At 39.5% G+C, this 18,043-nt stretch overlaps 1 protein-coding gene across 5 annotated transcripts in view; it reads right to left on the bottom strand.

Moving 5' to 3' along the window:
* KIF13A (kinesin family member 13A) overlaps positions 1-18,043 on the bottom strand; it is a 216,047-nt gene that overhangs the window by 121,056 nt on the left and 76,948 nt on the right. For all 5 annotated transcript variants that reach the window (XM_082662895.1, XM_082662897.1, XM_082662894.1 and 2 more), the window contains exon 3: positions 7,147-7,159. In XM_082662895.1, coding sequence (XP_082519021.1) covers positions 7,147-7,159 — 13 coding nt within the window. The remainder of the gene's footprint in view (positions 1-7,146; positions 7,160-18,043) is intronic.

The following is an 18,043-nucleotide window of genomic DNA, read 5'->3' on the forward strand; positions in this document are numbered from 1 at the left end:
AACAATTTATACAAGGATAAATTTGTGTAAATTTTCCTTTCTATTCTAATATGCTACATATCCATGCAATATAAAAAAATGTTTAATCTCACTTTTAAATGTCAACCAGAAGAATTTTTTTTTCCCTGTCCTAATACAACACTAGAAAAAATAACTTTTAAGAACAAAAGAAACACAATTTGGCGAGTGTACGTATGTGTCCTCAATGCCATCACGGGCAGCAGTACCACATGAGTACCTGCTTTCTCTTCTGAGTTTTCATTGGTTCTTCCCCATCTTTCCATTCCCTAGAGCAGGATGGGTCCCAGGGTGTTAGCCTCTACTCTCAGGTCTTCTATTCCATTTAATCCTTTCTTCCTTGACAACATAATCAATACCTCTTCCTTTACCTCCTATCTCCTTCCCACAAGAATTTACCTGACCTTTCTAGGGCAGACTACAAACCCTGTACAACCTGCTAGGTATCTCTATCAGATGCTTTGCCATCATTTCCAATTCAACCCACTCTAAACCTGAATTCTGACTCCTCTTGCTGTATTGTCTTCTCCCACATGCTATAAGCACCCAAGTCCTGGATACTTTAGTTCTGCAATGTTTTGATCATTCTTCCCTTCCTCTTCTCCAGTCTCATGGCACCGTGCCAGCGCAGGCCCTCATTACCTCCTTCCTGACACATTTTATTGAATACCATCCCAAGCCCACCCACTGACCAAACCCAATTTATTTTATGCTCTGCTTTCAGATTAACCTTCTGAAAGGGAACCTGAACTATGCCATTGCCTTGTTCAAAATAGGCAACAGAGACAGTGAATGTATCAAGGTCCAACCCTGGCGTCAAGGTCTTCCACAGCTGGATTTGGTTTCAACCTCCTTCTTTTTTTCTTTTTTTTTTGGCCACACCACATAGCTTGTTGGATCTTAGTTCGCCGACCAGGGATTGAACCTGGGCCCTTGGCAGTGAAGTGCAGAGTCCTAACAACTGGACTGCCAGGGAATTTCCTCAACCTCCTTCTGGATGTGTCACCCAGGACTCCCCTTCATGTACCAGTAGTCCATCTCTATGCTATGTCATTCTCTGAATACAGTTGATATTTTCTCCATCTCTCGGCACATCTGTCTACAATCCAATGACCAAATGTATGTGGGATGTTAATAAGAAGGTCTTGTGCATTTTTCACTAAGTATATCCATAAGTATTTAATGTTCTCGAAGCTACTGTAATTTATTGGGTTGTTTTAAATTTTTATTTTCTAATTATTCATGCTAGTGTAAAGAAGTACAATTTGTATTTTCACCTTTTTCTTGCCTCGTTGACATTTGTTAAGGTCTAGAAGTTTACTTAGAGATTTCTTAATTTTTTTCAAATATATGACCTTATTATCTACAAATAAAGATGCTTTTGCTTCCTCCTTCCCAATCTGAATTTCTTTTTTTTTTTTACATCTTTATTGGTGAATTTCTTTTTTTTTTCTTGCCTAATTACACTGGCTAAGAACTCCAGTCAGTGTTGCATAGAGGTAGCTAGAGCAATATCCTCGCCTTATTCCCCATCTTGGATAGAAAGTTAAATACGATGACAGCTGAAGATGTGTAATGGATGCCCTTTACCACTTTAATTAAGATTTCTGTCTACTACTAGCTTGCTGCAAGTTTATATCATAAATAAGTGTTGAACTTTGTCAAATGCTTTTTTCTGCATCTACTGAGATGATCACATGGCTTTTCTTTTTTCTTCTATATGAATTACGTTTATTTTTTCATAATAACTTTTTTTTTTCTTCATAATAACTTTTTAAAGGAGTTTAGGTTTACAGAAAAATTGAGCAGCTAGTGCAAAGAGCTTCCATATACTCCCTCTTCTTGAACACCCCCTCGGCAGTTTCCCATTACTAATAACTTGCATTAGTGTGTTGTATTTGTTATAAATAGATAAACCAATATTGATACATTATTAATAACTAAACTCCATACATTAAGGTTCACTCTTTTGAGCTGTACAGTCCTATGAGTTTTGATAAATGCATAATGTCATAATCCACCCTTAAAGTATCATACAGAATAGTTTCACTGCCCTAAAAATCCTGTAATGCACCTATTTATTCATCTCTCCTCTCCTCTCGCTCCTCCTGGCAACTACTGATTTCCTCTCTGAAGGCATCCAAGTATGCACTGAATTTTAATTTGGATTTAAAGTGGATTTGGCAGGGACTCCTCAGGTGGTCCAGTGGTAAAGAGTCTGCCTTCCAATGCACAGGACGCAGGTTTGAGCCCTGGTCGGGGAACTAAGATCCCACATGCCGCAGGGCAACTAAGCCCGTGTGCTGCAAACTACAGAGCCCACGTGCCCTGGAGCCCACACGCCACAACTAGAGAGAGAAAACCCGCACACCACAACTAGAGAGAAACCCAAGCAGACCACGCGCCATAACGAGAAAGTTCCTGCATGCCTCAACAAAGATCCCGTGTGCCAAAACTAAGACTCGACACAGCCAAAAAAGATAAAATAAAATAAAAAATAAAGTGGACCTGGCATATTGTAAGTGCTGAATTAAAGATAGCTATTATTAATTGTAACAATGAAAACAGCATTCTAAGAGTACAGTTCCAGGGATGGATATAAAGAATGTGAGATTTTTTTCCTTCATAACAGTTGGGTAGGAATAGTGATAACTCAACCAAATTTTCAAAATGACAGCCCCTCCTTTCTCCTAATCAGCACTTCTACCTTAGAATATTTTTTAGTAAAATGTACAAAATCCTTACACATAATAGAAACAGTAAATATTGCAGTTAGGTGATGATTATTTACCATCATCATATAATTAGACATAATTTCAACAACTGCCCACACAGAGAATAATGAAAAGATATTCCTTAGGTAAACACATATTAATGACAAGAGAATCCAAGTTGGTGGAGAGATTTGTAAGGTCCAGTGGGCACTTTCCCTTTGGGGTCAGGCCTGAGAAAAGCATCAGGATCATGACCACAGTTTGCTTATCCATTCCCTTACTGAAGGGAATCTTGGATGCTTCCAGTTTTTGGCAATTTTGAATGAAGCTGCTGTAAACACTCATGTGCAGGTTTCTGTATAGACAGAAATTTTCAACTCATTTGAGTAAATACCTAGAAGTATGATTGCTTGGCTGTATGATAAGAATATGTTCAGCATTACAGGAAACTTCCATGTTGTCTTTCTACACTTTCTACACCACTTTCCATTCTCACCAGCAACAGAGAGTGCCACATCCTCACAAGCTTTGGTCTTGACAGATTTTTGGATTTTAGCCATTCTAATAGGTGTGTAGTGGTATCTCAGCGTTGTTTTAATGTGTAATTTCCTTATGACATATGACGTTGAGCATTTTTTCATGTGTGTATTTGCCATCTGTGTATCTTCTTTGATGAAGGGTCTTTTCTGGTCTTTTGCCCATTTTCTTCCGTTGGGTAGTTCACTTTCTTACTGTTGAGTTTTAAGAGTTCTTTGTATATTTTGGATAATTGTCCTTTATCAGATTAGTTTTACAAATATTTTCTCCTAGTCTGTAGCTTTCTTTTTATTCTCTAAACAGTGTCTTTGCAGAGCCGAAGTTTTTACTTTTAATGAAGTCCCATTAATCAATTTTATTTTTATGGATAGGCTTTCGATGTTGTATCTAAAAACTGATCACCAACCCCACGTTTTCCAAGATTTCCCTTATGTTATTTTCTAGAAGTTCTATGGTTTTGCATTTTATATTTAGATCTATGATCCATTTTGAGTTAATTTTTGTGAAGGGTATAAGGTCTAAGTTCATTTCTGTGCATGTGGATGTCCAGTTGTTCCAGCACCATTTGTCTCCTCTGTACTTCATTTTGATATTTTCTGCTAACCTATCTTCTAATTATTTAACTCTCTCTTCAGCTGGACCTATTCTGCTGCTAAACCCTAAGTTCTTAATTTTGGTTTGGGGTTTGTCAGGGTAAGAATTTCTGTTGGGTAATTTTCCAAATTTGTTTTGTCACTTTATATAATTTCCAGTCCTCTAACATTTTAAAATCTTGTCTTTTATCTCTTTGAATATAATAAGCATAGTTATTTTAAAGTTCATGCCTAACAATTTGAATATCTGAAGTATCTGTGATTCTACTTCTTTATTATTTCTGTTAGTTCTTTTTTTCTTTTTTACATCTTTATTGGAGTATAATTGCTTTACAATGTTGTGTTAGTTTCTGCTGTACAACAAAGTGAATCAGCTGTATGCACACATATATCCCCATATTCCCTCCCTCTTAAGCCTCCCTCCCACCCTCCCTATCCCACCTCTCTAGGTCATCACAAAGCACCGAGCTGATCTCCCTGTGCTATGCAGCAGCTTCCCACTAGCTATCTATTTTACATTTGGTAGTGTATATACGTCAATGCTACTCTCTCACTGAGTCCCAGCTTCCCTTTCCCCTCCATGTCCTCAAGTCCATTCTCTATGTCTGCGTCTTTATTTCTGCCCTGGCACTAGGTCCATCAGTACCATTTTTGTAGATTCCATATATATACATTAGCATAGTTCTTGTTCACATTGCCTTACCTTGCAATGCACCTCTATCTTTGATAGGATGCTGCACATTATATTATTTAAATGCCTTGTAGAATCATTAGAGACAGGATTACATTTGCTTTCCTGCCAGGTGAGATGGGGACCTGCATTCTAGGATCACTTTGGTCCATTTTTAGTGCTCAAGACTTCCTGGATCACACAAAGAAACTTGCAATCACACAGCAATCCATGTGAGGACTGGTTTACTTCTGTTTCACCCTTACACCCCACCCAAGGCTGGGTTGCAAACCATGTTGCCAACCAAAACCATAAGAAGTTTGCCAAGGATTCCACCTCTGGAAGACCCTGAATTCCAACACTTTTTCCCCCTAGGTCCCCTAGACCCTACAAGACTGTCAGAAACACAGCTCTGCCTTTAAGCTACTTTTGTCTGAATGGCAAACACCCAAATACCAGATTCACCTCTCTACATTTCCACCTCCTCTTAGATCTTGGTCTGGTAATTGTCCATTAACTTGGTATTTTTCCAGTGTCTACAAGTAGAGGTTTTTAATATTTTGTCCAGTCTTAGCTGCCAGTTCTGCAGAAGTCAGAACAGGACTCTTCATCCTATGAGTTCCACAAATATTTTCCTCTTGTGGCGTTTAACACAACTGATTTTATATTGTGCATATGTTCCTTACCCCAACCGTTTTAGAATGCTAGGATCAGGTCTGATTCATGCAGCACTTGGTCCCTACCCAGAATATTTGTTAAATCGAAACAACCTGTCTTCTTTGATGCTTTTGCTAATTATTCATGTTCAAAATCTCATTGTTTTAAATCAATAAAATTTCATGCTTATATAATCATCATTAAAAATATCTTTCCATTTCCCATTTGCTTTCAATATTTACAGTTTCTGCAAGAAAAGGCCTTATCTATTTTAGTGTCTTTTTTAAAAATCTGACTCTATTATGTCATTTATTTTATTTCAAGATGATCTTTACACTTTCCAGATGTGTCTTATGGCATGCACATACATATTTAAATGTGGTGATTTAACATTCATTTTATTTGGATAATTTCATGACACTTCTTAGGAACTATCAGTAGGATACCTAGTGAAACCACCATACTATAGATACTGGATAGAAAATAACCAGAACATTTTCTGTGTATAAAGCAATTAGCGATTTTTTAGAAAATGTGTTTTTGTGCCTCTTTTTCATTTCACTGTTTCTCCTTCACTAAGTAACCATATGTGGAATTGCTCAGGATTTCATTGCCTTTTTCTGTAGGGAAAGAATGAAATATATCAAAAGGTTGACTGTCTGTTCTGAAACCTCTAGGAACCAACAGCAAGGGAAGGAAGAGCTACTTAAGGGGAGCTCCCATCTTTCTGAGTAGCAGAGACATTTTTGGTTGCAAATTTTAGGGATATATCCACATCAATAATTGCTCAGGGAGAACCTTCCAATCCCCCAGATTTGGCCAGGATGCCAGTGCTGATACTTCTAAACATCATATATTTCCTCTTTCTTAAAAAATTTCGTATTATTTGTTCAATGTATGCCTTCCTTCTTGGAGCTGGAACTCTTAGCGCCAAGGACCATTCCTATACTGCCTTCAATAAACATAAAGGCTAACATTTAGCAATTTCGTGGCTTTCAATACTTCAAAAGCTAAGTTAGATTTTCCTTCATAATCCCAGAGGTAAGTAAACCTAATCTATTCTGGATTTCTTCCCCTCACCCAACATGCCTTAGATTCTGACCAGATAATGTGTGTGGGTGTAGCCTGACTTGATCCCATCTCAAAAAACAAATCTATAACCAGCATCATTGGTCAGGGGCTTGTTGCATTTTTCCTTCCTTTTGGCACCAAGTGTCCCTTGGATACCCAATAAAATACTCACCAGTAATAAAATCAGCCTTCAGTTATTTAGGAGTTGGTCATTCAGATGCCCTGCTTCTCATTTTCTTCTTTTCCTACCTACTCTCTAACTTTTGGGCTTCTCACTGGCACACATGCCATCAAAGGCTGGCCACAACAAGGGGGCTAGCTCTAATGAGTGGACTTTGTGATTGGCTAGAAATTCCAAAAAAAGCACATAAAGTTGGTAGATGGTTGAAACCCTAAAAGTTTGGAGAATTTTTCTGATGATATCAATTATTCTTAGTAGGACCCAGAAAAGATAGTTTGTGCAGTCAATAACCATAGTTACTAACCTATCATTATGTTACCGTTTTTGTTTCTCCATTTTCTAGGTGGTGATATTATCTAGTTCTCTGCTTACCCAATCTGTGAATTGGGACATTTTATTTCATCTCTCTGAGCCTCATTTCATCATCAATAAAATAGAAACAGTAACCAAACAGGTTTGTTCTGACCCAAGCATTAATTCCCAGAATGAAATAATGTATGAAAGTGCTTTGTAAATGTAGAGGACCACTCGCATTTTATATCATTACCAACATTAATTGTTTGCTCACGGTTTAAGTTTTACACTAGAATGCCAATTTGTCTTCTCAAAAGCAGAGGTGTTTCACACAGGTTATTGTGATGGATACAATTCAGGATTTTGGTGCACCTGGCCAGCATGCATGCCAAATTCCGTATCAGTGCTTACCTTGGGAGGTTTCCTGAATGATGGAAACAAAACATTCAGCAGCAGAAGTAGAGCGGGTTGTCAACACAGCAGCCACACGTCAGAAGGAAGCAATGAAAGAGAAAAAAAACAAGGGAAACTCAGCATCTTGATTACGTGATCTGAAAGATATTCTACTTCACAAAGATCTGGAGCCATATTCACTTCACTGCCTGAGGTGATAAACTTTTATATTTGTTCAAAAATATAGTGTGGGCCTCAGTTTCTTTCCTGGTTTAATAGAATGTATCCAGTCATTAAGAGGTATTTTTAATGATTCTTAAAAAGCCAACAAAAAGAGCATCAGAATAAAGAAAGATGCTGCAATCATACTGCATGCGGTCAAATACTTTAAAATCAATTTTCACATTTAAATTTTTGCTAAATTCGCCTTAATATATATGTATATTTCCTTTGAAAAATAATAAATATGGGATTTTTTCCCAATTAAAAACCATGGTTTAGATGACAATTTTCACATATTTCAACCCTGAATAAAAATTTAAAAGCAAGTTACATCCTTCCTTATCATCAACAACACACGCATCCTTTATCATTCTTTTTTTTTTTTTTTTTTTTTGTGGTACGCGGGCCTCTCACTGCTGTGGTCTCTCCTGTTGCGGAGCACAGGCTCCGGACGCGCAGGCCCAGCGGCCATGGCTCACGGGCCCAGACACTCCGCGGCATGTGGGATCCTCCCGGACCGGGGCACAAACCCGTGTCCCCTGCAGTGGCAGGCGGACTCTCAACCACTGCGCCACCAGGGAAGCCCTATCATTCATTTTTTGCATTCAAAAATGACTGAAACTGCATCCAGAAAAAACTCAGAAAAGGAAATAGTTTTCAAAGTAACAAACTGTTAGGCTTACTTGCTTTGTAAATGTTTTGATCATATACAAAATTGAGCTGAACTATGATTTTTATGGTGTGTAATCCTATCACAGGGTCTTGGCCTTCTTGATGTGGTTTATTCTTAATCAACCTCCAGTATCATCAATTCAGAAACTGCAAAATTATTGTTGAATAGAAATGGGGGAATTTTTCCAGTGGCTTTAATCCTTCTTCACAGGGAACAGAATCATGAGAATAAGAAATGGATTTTCCAGGGCAGAGGGCATGGAAACCAAAAGGTACAGGCAAAAACAGCATGGTGCTCTTTCTCCATCATTGTGTCTAACACTCCCCACAGAACTTTGAGGGCCCCCCACAAAACCCAGAGCTCAGAATCAAGGAAAGAAACTCCATGGATTCCACAATCAGGTAGGTAACTCTAACCTTTAAATCTAGGGAAAGAAAATCATGACATTTCTTATAATGATGAAGATAAAAAATTATCTTCTTGAAATTCCATAAATTAGCTAAAAAGTAAATGAGTCCTTATGTTGTGACCCCAGGAAGGCACAACAGGAATGTGATTTTTGTCTTCAGGTTTTAGAGAGAAACTTCCTAGAAAAACTGGTATCTCTGGCTGCTATTAAGCAAGTCTCAACATTCTGTGCATCTGTCCTTTAAAACAAGATAAACATTTATAGATGTTGTTATAAAATTGTACGAGTGTTTTTAATTCTAAGAAAGCCATGGGTCTTTGCTCTGTGCATAAAACTTGAGGTTTCTGCCAAGAAAATGTCCTTAAGCGGAACAACTGCTCTAGAAGGCATCTGTGCTGAGCAGGTAGAACAATGATGAAAACCTCACGCCTTCTCTTATTTTGCTTGCTTGATTTTTTAAAAGCCATTTAAATCATGGCTTTATTTAACAGGGTAAAGAAAAGCCACTTGGCTTGGCTTGCGATAAGGCAACCACATGACACAGCATGGGCCAAATTAATAAAATATATGCTTCGCATTTAGGCTGCAATGAACCAAGTAACCTAATGGGGGTACACGCTAACAGAAATCCCAGGGGTTTCTCCAGGGTTCTCATGTGCTTCAGGACCGTACAATAACCGTCACCGGCGGCACAGAACAAGTGCTGGTTTGTAGCCAGTAGTACACGGACCTCCTTCACTGTCCAATAATAGAGCTATCCTTTCCTTATTGACATTTCAATACAGTTTTCTTTATTCCTATCAGGAAACCAGTCCTATTTCAACATTTTAAGTACTTTGTAAGTGTACGCCTCTTTCTTAGAAAGATAGCACATAATATGGGAATGCCAATGTAATTCTGCTACCTTCTTTTGTGTTTCTAAGGATGGTTTGTTAAGAATAAAGGGAGACTGGGATGTACGGGAAAAAGGCGAGCCACTAAGTGAAACCGCCACTACCCAAATTACTCATCGTTTAGTTGAGAACAAGGATCCTGGCTACAGAAGGAAAAGTAGGTCATTTAGTTGATCACAACTGTACTTCATTAATTGGTAAACAAACATTTCTTGAGGTTTGAATTAGGTGATAAGCAACTAAGTTATCCTAATTCAGAACCATAGTTTACTGCCCCAATCCCCAGAGGCTATAGATCATTTTGGGGGGCCTGTAAAGAAAAATTTTTCCAACATGAGTAATACTGATACTACAACCAAATATGGCATGCTATCCTTTGGGAAAAAACAACTAATGTGGTATTGCAATGTAAAGATAAAAATTCTCACACGTGTATCTATGAAAGAAAATAAATAATATAAAAATCCATCAGAAACATAATCAATATTAAATACATTTTTTTTAAGTTACAGCCTTTGTTGATTATATCAATAAAGTCTTATCAACAAAGAGTTCCATCTGACTCTGTTAGGTCCAGCCTATTGCTGATACCTGCGTGGCTCACTTAGAGAAGGAGGCGATATTCCTGGCTAACAAACATCCAATGAACTACAAAGAACATCCCTTTGCAAAACACCAAAGGTTCCTTCCTCTCCCAGGACACGCAAGTTGATGGACCTCTTCAAGGTCACCCACACTGTGTGCATTTCTCACACAACTCATGTAATTTCCATGCCTTTCACCCCCTTCTGCCTGCTAGAATTTTCTCCTCTCCAACATCCAGCTCAAGGCTCCACTCTCTCAATTCCCATCAATTGTTTGAGAGCTCCTTGGCCTTCACTACCTCTGATACCCCAGGATTCCTATGGTCAACAAAACAGCTTAACACTCACGAGCACACATAAAGTCCTGCAGCCTTCAGTGATTCTGTCTGAATTGGAATCTAGTGTATCCTTAAGGCCTAAACCCCTTGAAAGCAGAGGCTATGCCACATGCTACTTGCATGTTCTCAGTCCCCAATGCCACATATTTATGTAGAACTGAAATCATTATAAAAACTCAGAAGTAATTTTTTACATTAATGGGTTAAACATAATCTAGATTTGAGGATTTTCTTCCACCACCACCTCAATCCCACAATTCCAAAATTTGGGGGCAAGATTTTTTTTTTTTTGGCCATGCCATGTGGCTTGTAGGATCTTAGTTCCCCAACCAGGGATCAAACCTGGGAATTCCCACGGGGGCAAGATTGCTTGCATTTAATAGCAGAGAAGATGTCAAGGATTGTCAGAAAATGTAGACTGTTTCCAAGGTCTTGTTTTAAAATAATTATTTCTCTAGATCAGCATTCATACAGAGAAGTTCAAAGGGATGCCAACGAGGGTCAAGCCCTCAAAACCTTCGTAGGTCAACTAGGTTCAGAAATGCAGGTTCAGTCTGATGACAGGAGAGGAGACACACACACACGGAAATGGGGCTGTGAAGATAAGCTGGATCTATATTGGGCCAGGTCTTGAAATGAACCGTCAGTACTTAATTTAGTAGACAGTACAAACCTGAAAAGCTTAACAAGAGAGTGAAATAAATAAGGCAGTATAAATAGCATATTACAATGACAGCAATCCTATATAGCTGTCGTTCTTTCCTCACACCTCACACTGAAAGATTTCTGGGACAAGGAGCCTTTTGGCCATTATTTACAGCCTACTGGCTACAGTGAGCTACTTACAAGTTAGATGGCCAAAGACCCTGATGTCCGCAAGCCCTAACTCCAGTCAGTGCTTCAAGAGACATGAATGATCAGTGACTTCTTCTGAAACAGAAAGTTCTCTTCCATGTGCTAATGATGTCATTGATTGATGGTTGGAAACTGCCACAACCTATATCAGAAAGATATAGAGCTAAATGACATTTGACTCCTGGAGATTACTCTAAGGACATATACTTTATAAAGCCCTTGATTTTCACTTCCCACTTGGAGAGCTAAACATTGGGGCACAACAGAGTCCAAGTAATCCTGTTAACCAGCAAGCGTTTAATAAGTACCAGTTCCTACACTGCACATCATAGGTGCTCTGAGGGATATTAGAGGAATGAGGCATGATCTCTGACCTCAAGAAGCTTAACACCTTGTAACAGAGACAGATACATACGTGAATAACTAACATTAAGGGGACTGTGATGAGTGTCAAAGTACAGGTAGAAACAAAGAGCTATATTCAGTCAATAAATATTTAAACACATACTGTGTGCTACTTTGTTGAGGTACAAAAATAAATTAGACATGCTGCCTTTCAGACAACAATAAATAGAACTTATACACGTTCTGTGATGTGCAGAGACGCCCCAAAGAGGGAAATATGAACTGGGAAAGAAGAGAAGTTTCTCAGAGAGGGAAATCTAGAAGGCTGAATAGAGGCACCCAGCTGACAGGGTGAAGAAATGGCAACCCAATAGGGAGAACCGTGTGTGCAAAAAGCATCGGAGTACACAGCTCGCTTGAGGACCAGAGCATCATAGGACTGTTCTGTCACCCAGCTCAGTAGTTTGTCCACAGAAAGAGACAGTGGGACACAGGATGATACAGGGTTGGGATTTGGTTGGATAGGTGGGTATAAAGGTTCATCTTCAATGACAGTTGATTAACTTTAGTTTGAAGATACGTTTATATACTTGTATACCAACAAATGAACATATTCATATATTTAAAACATATAACAAGCACTTCTATGAGTTATAAAAAGCAGATGGGATTACATATTTTGAAGAGCCTCTGAAACCAACCACAAGAAGAATGCAAATGCCAAAAGCATTAAATTCCATGACAAAGCCTGGTTTTAAAACCTTTAAAAAGAGGTATTAGAGTCAGCAGGTTATAAAGCTTATATGAAGCTACAGCAAAATTTTCTGAACACTGATGAAGCCGATTCATTTTTTTTAACTTTTTACTTTATATTGGAGTATAGCCGATTAACAATGTTATGATTTTTCAGGTGCACAGCAAAGCGATCCAGCCATACATATACATGTATCCATTCTCCCCCGACTCCCCTCCCATCCAGGCTGCCCCATGACACTTAGCAGAGTTCCCTGGGCTATACAGTAGGTCTTCGTTGGTTATCCTTTTTAAATAGGAAGCTGATTCATTTAAGGGGAAATGTTACCAACCAGAGCAGACTTTTAACACCAATATATCTGGTTTGCTTGGAAGAGTATGTCCTCTGGAATCTACTGGGTTTAAGGTATGTTTAATATTGTTTTCCTCCTAACCTCCTATTTTCTAGAAGACTTTGATTTTTCTACCTATGAATTTTTCTGACGGTGGTGCTTTCCAAGAACTCAAATCCCTGTGGTTGGACGGAGGCTGAGATGGTCCAAGGGGAAGATCCAATAGAGCACAGGCTGGATCGAGAAGGAAGTCAAGTCAGGAGGAGGATGACAGACTGGGGGAAAGCAAGAAACTCGTGGTCTGGATAAAGTGAAAGAGCAAAGATGGTGTAGTGGCAGCAAGAGAAGATGTTGCAGTCAATGATTGAGGTGTAATATTTCAAACCGCAGCCTGTGTGGTATGTAAGTTGGCACAGAGGCAAAGGCAAGAGAAAAAGTAGGATGGAAAGGAGAGAGCAAACAAGATGATTTGAAGGAAGATTCTGTAAAATGTGTTGACTGACGTGCCCCACCACCTGACCTCCCCTCTACATCTGCAAGGATGGAACCACCGCTGTGTGGTGTGGAATGACTTCTTATGGTCCTTCCGTTGCAGACCTTGGAGCCGCCCTGATGAGATGAATGAAGGAACAAATGGTTTCAATTATCTTCATATTTTATATGTTGTTGAGTTTAAAAATTCCAAATGCATCTGCAATTAAAAAACCCAATCATCCCAATATTCCTTCAGTGTGAACTGCTTCTTTTAAAAATTTACCACTCCATTTAACTTGCTCTCATTTTCAATAAAACTCAAAAAGAAAAACTGAACTAAATTGATACCGGAGTGGAAAGACTTGTGGCTTAATTTTGGCAGGGCGGGGTGTATATTTTGGACTACATCTTTCTACCATAACTACATTTGGCTGGAATTTCTGCAAGAAGTAAGACAGGATAGTGGTGATGATTTAAGGATTTGGAGCCAAACAACTCTGGCTCTGCCATCAGCTAGCCATGTTGACTTGGGGCACATTTATGTAACCCCTCTGAGCCTCAGTCTCTGTGTTTATAAAATGGGGAAAGAAGGGGAGTTCCCTGGTTGCCTAGTGGTTAGGGTTTGGTGCTTTCACTGTGGAGGTCCGGGTTCGATTCCTGGTTGGGGAACCATCCTGCATGCCATGCAGCGTGGCCAAAATACAAAAAATAAATAAAAATAAATTTAAAAAAATAAAATGAGGCTAGAAAAGCACCCCTTCAGGACCACACTCAGTGGCCAGGATAATGCTACACACCACTGGCGCATAGTTATTGTTCAATAAATGTTACATGCTATTGTTGGTGCTACAACAAACAGCCCTCCTGGATAACGAATGCAAAATGTTAACATAGCTCCAACTAATTTTATCTAGGAAAAAGTTACTGGGAGCTGAAGAACAAGAGCACTTTCTTTTGGCAACAGAGAAAACTTATGTTCATAAAAATGAAGAGAAACATGATGTTTAAAATACGCTCTTCAAACAAGGACAGCTGAATGTCGACCATTGTTGGAACGTCGCCAACGGATATATGGATGGTGTTATATTCTTTAAAAAAAGTTCAAGGGGCTTCCCTGGTGGCGCAGTGGTTGAGAATCTGCCTGCCAATGCAGGGGACATGGGTTCAAGCCCTGGTCTGGGAAGATCCCACATGCCGCGGAGCAACTGGGCCCATGAGCCACAACTACTGTGCCTGCGCGTCTGGAGCCTGTGCTTGGCAACAAGAGAGGCCGCGACAGTGAGAGGCCCGCGCACCGCGATGAAGAGTGGCCCCCACTCGCCGCCAACTAGAGAAAGCCCTCCCACAGAAACGAAGACCCAACACAGCCAATAATAAATAAATAAATTTATTTTAAAAAAAAGTTCAAGATGTTCAAAATGTTTCGATGTTCAGAAATGAGTTTTAGAGGAAAAAAAGAATACACCAGCATAAAAGTGAATACAAAATATTCTGAGTCTCGAGTGTCCTTGCTGGGAAGACAGGAATGACTGAAGGGGTCGGCAGCAATGAGGACCACCTGGGAGCAACAGAGCGGCAGCCCAGGACTGGGAGGAGACCCCAGTCCCAGAAAGGTGCCTTGCATTCTATTTCCTTCAGGGATGGCATACCTTAAGGGGATGTATAATAGTAAACTCGTGAGGGAAAAAACGCTCACTATGTTGTCAATGACACAGTGAGTTCTGGCTATGACAGCACTTCTAAAACAGGGGCTTTTTTCCCTTAAGGAAAAAAAAAAAGGTTTTTAAGAAAACACGTATGATAAAGGAAGGAAAAGAATAGAGAGAAAAAACAAACCTTGGAAATAATTAGATAAACATATATGAAGTTGAACACCTTTATAAGAACTAAACTAGGATATTAATTTTTGTTTTAGCAAAGAGCCAAGAGCAGGTGCATAATGGCCAACACTTCAGCATACATCATCGGGCTGATCTCACTTGACATCTGGCCCCATGCACTGCTACACCCACAACAGCTGACAAAGTGACCACAGGGATAATGATTTAATTTTAAAGGTAGCCTTTATTTTAAAATGACCTAGTATTTTTAAATTTGTCATTTATTTTCCCAGTCTGAAGCTGAAGAATCTAGAAGTACTATTTCAGGACTTGGAAAGCTGGCATTAAAAAAGTCAGGGCAGGAATAAAGACACAGATGTAGAGAATGGACTTGAGGACACGGGGAGGGGGAAGGGGAAGCTGGGACGAAGTGAGAGAGTAGCACTGATATATATACACTACTAAATGTAAGACAGACAGCTAGTGAGAAGCAGCCGCATAGCACAGGGAGATAAGCTTGGTGCTCTGTGACCTCCTAGAGGGGTGGGATAGCGAGAGTGGGAGGGAGACGCAAGAAGGAGGGTATATGGGGATATATATATATATGCATACAGCTGATTCACTTTGTTATACAGCAGAAACTTACACAACATTGTAAAGCGATTATACTCCAATAAAGATGTTAAAAAGAAAAAAAAGGTCAGGGGTCAGCATTAGAAACAGAACCCAAAGGAGCAAACAGTTTTGGGCCCTTTCCCAAAATAACACCTTGAATTTTCAGCTGAGTACCAAAGCACAGAACTGCATTACCCAAGTAAGATATGCCCTATAGGCCACGAAGAACATTTACAGTTTGAAAGCTTCACTACTGTAGTCCACTGAAATGAACAGCGAGACAAGGTGATTTAAAAAAAAAAAAAAAAGTGTCGTTTTGTTAGTCTTTGTCAAAAACATTTTCTGCTATCATCAAAAAGAACACAATTAAAAAATGCTGGCAAAGGTGTGGAGAAAAGGGAATCCTCCAACACTGTTGGTGGGAATTAAACTGGTGCAGTCACTGTGGAAAACAGTATGGAGGTTTCTCAAAAAACTAAAAATAGTACTACCTTATAACCCAGCAATGCCACTCCTGGGTATATGTCTGAAAAAGAACAAAAACACTAATTCGGAAAGATTCATGCACCCCAATGCTTATGGCATTATTTACAATTGCCAAGATAAGGAAGCAACCTAAGTGACCATCAACAGACAAATCGATAAAGAAGATGTGGTGCTATATATACAATGAACTGCTACTCAGCCATGAAAAAGAATGAAATGTTGCCATTTGCAACAACATGGATGGACTTGGAGGGTATTATGCTGAGTGAAGTTAAGTCAGACAGAGAAAGACAAATACTGTATGATATCACTTATATGTGGAATCTAAAAAATAAACATACTAGTGAATATAACTAAAAATAAACAGTCACAGATATAGAGAACAAACGAGTGGTTACCAGTGGGGAGAGGGAAAGCGGGGAAGGGCAAGAGAGGGGTAGGGATTAAGAGGTACAAACTACTATGTATAAAATAAATAAGCTACAAGGATATATTTTACAACACAGGGAATATAGCCAATATTTTATAACAACTATAAATGAAATACAACCTCTAAAAATTGTGAATCACTATGTTGTACACCTGAAATTTATATATTATACATCAACTAAACCTCAATTTAAAACACCTGCGTTTTAAAAGTATATGAATAGCAGTAATAAAAATTTTTTAATTACAAAAATATTTTTCTGAAATAAAGATGTATCAACTTTATTATAGAAGCAAAAAACTTCTGAAATAAAGTGAGTAAGAGCAAAGTCTTAGAATTCCCACTGGAGGTTTTCTAATCACTTCAAGTTTTATAAATTAATTTTATTATTTTACAACTCTGATGATCCCCCAAACATGTTCTAGGGTTGTAAGAATGTATAAATATAATAAAATTGCATTTTTAAAAATCATCATTTTTTTCCTGCACAGATATACAATCTCTCTGCCACCCAGCAAGACTCAAGTTTTAAAGACATAGGCCAGGGCTTCCCTGGTGGCACAGTGGTTGAGAGTCCGCCTGCCGATGCAGGGGACACGGGTTCGTGCCCCGGTCCGGGAAGATCCCACATGCCGCGGAGCGGCTGGGCCCGTGAGCCGTGGCCGCTGAGCCTGCGCGTCCAGAGCCTGTGCTCCGCAACGGGAGAGGCCACAACAGTGAGGCCCGCATACCGCAAAAAAAAAAAAGACATAGGCCATACCATCTCCACTGACTAGGCAGGGACACACAGTGATGACAGTCTACTTGAAACTGACTGAAGCCCTCTTGGTGTGCATCAAATGGCTTGCAAATAATTTGTATTCAGTGAGCTCTGGTTAAAGGACCCAATCAGCCAATCAGTGAGTTACCAATCTCTCCTAATATCAGGTTTATTCTATTACGACACTAATAACTACAAATACACTTCTAACGAAAATTTTGTATGCTAAAATTATTTTTCTTAATAAAAAATTTAATGTCATTCAGGTTGAGCCTGAACTCTAAGTACCCCAACCTCAGAGGCGGGGAGAGGGATTGGAGGCTGAACCAATAACCAAAGGCCAATGATTTAATCACTCATGCCTACATAATGAAAACTTCATAAAAATGCTAACAGATGAGTTTCAGAGAGCTTCCGGGCTGCTGAACACCTGGAGGTGCTGGGAGGGTGTGGTACCCAGAGAGGGCACAGAAGCTCTGCACCACTTCCCACACACCTCATCCCACGCATCTTCTCCATCTGGCTGTTCCTGAATTGTACCCTTTTACAATAAACCAATAATCTAATAAGTAAACTGTTTTCCTGAGTTCTGTGAGCCACTGTAGCCAATTATCAAACCCAAGGAGGGGGCTTTGGGAACCTCATATTTATAGCCCAGCAGTCAAAAGCAAAACTAACAACCTGGGAACTGTAAATGGCATCCAAGGGCGGTGGGGGCGGCGGGGGCAGCCTTGGGGGGCTGAGCCCTTAACTTGTGGGATGTGATGCTAACTCCAGGCAGACAGTGTCAGAATTGGACTGAACTGCAGGACATCCCGCTGGTGTCTGCAGAGAATTGGAGAAGTGGTTGGTGTGGGAAAACCCCTGCACATTTGGTGGCCAGAAGTATTGAAAGTACTGAAACAGATTTTCCCCTTTACAGCGGT

The sequence above is a fragment of the Grampus griseus genome (assembly GCF_964374135.1).
Source record: "Grampus griseus genome assembly, chromosome: 10".
NCBI lineage: Eukaryota > Metazoa > Chordata > Mammalia > Artiodactyla > Delphinidae > Grampus > Grampus griseus.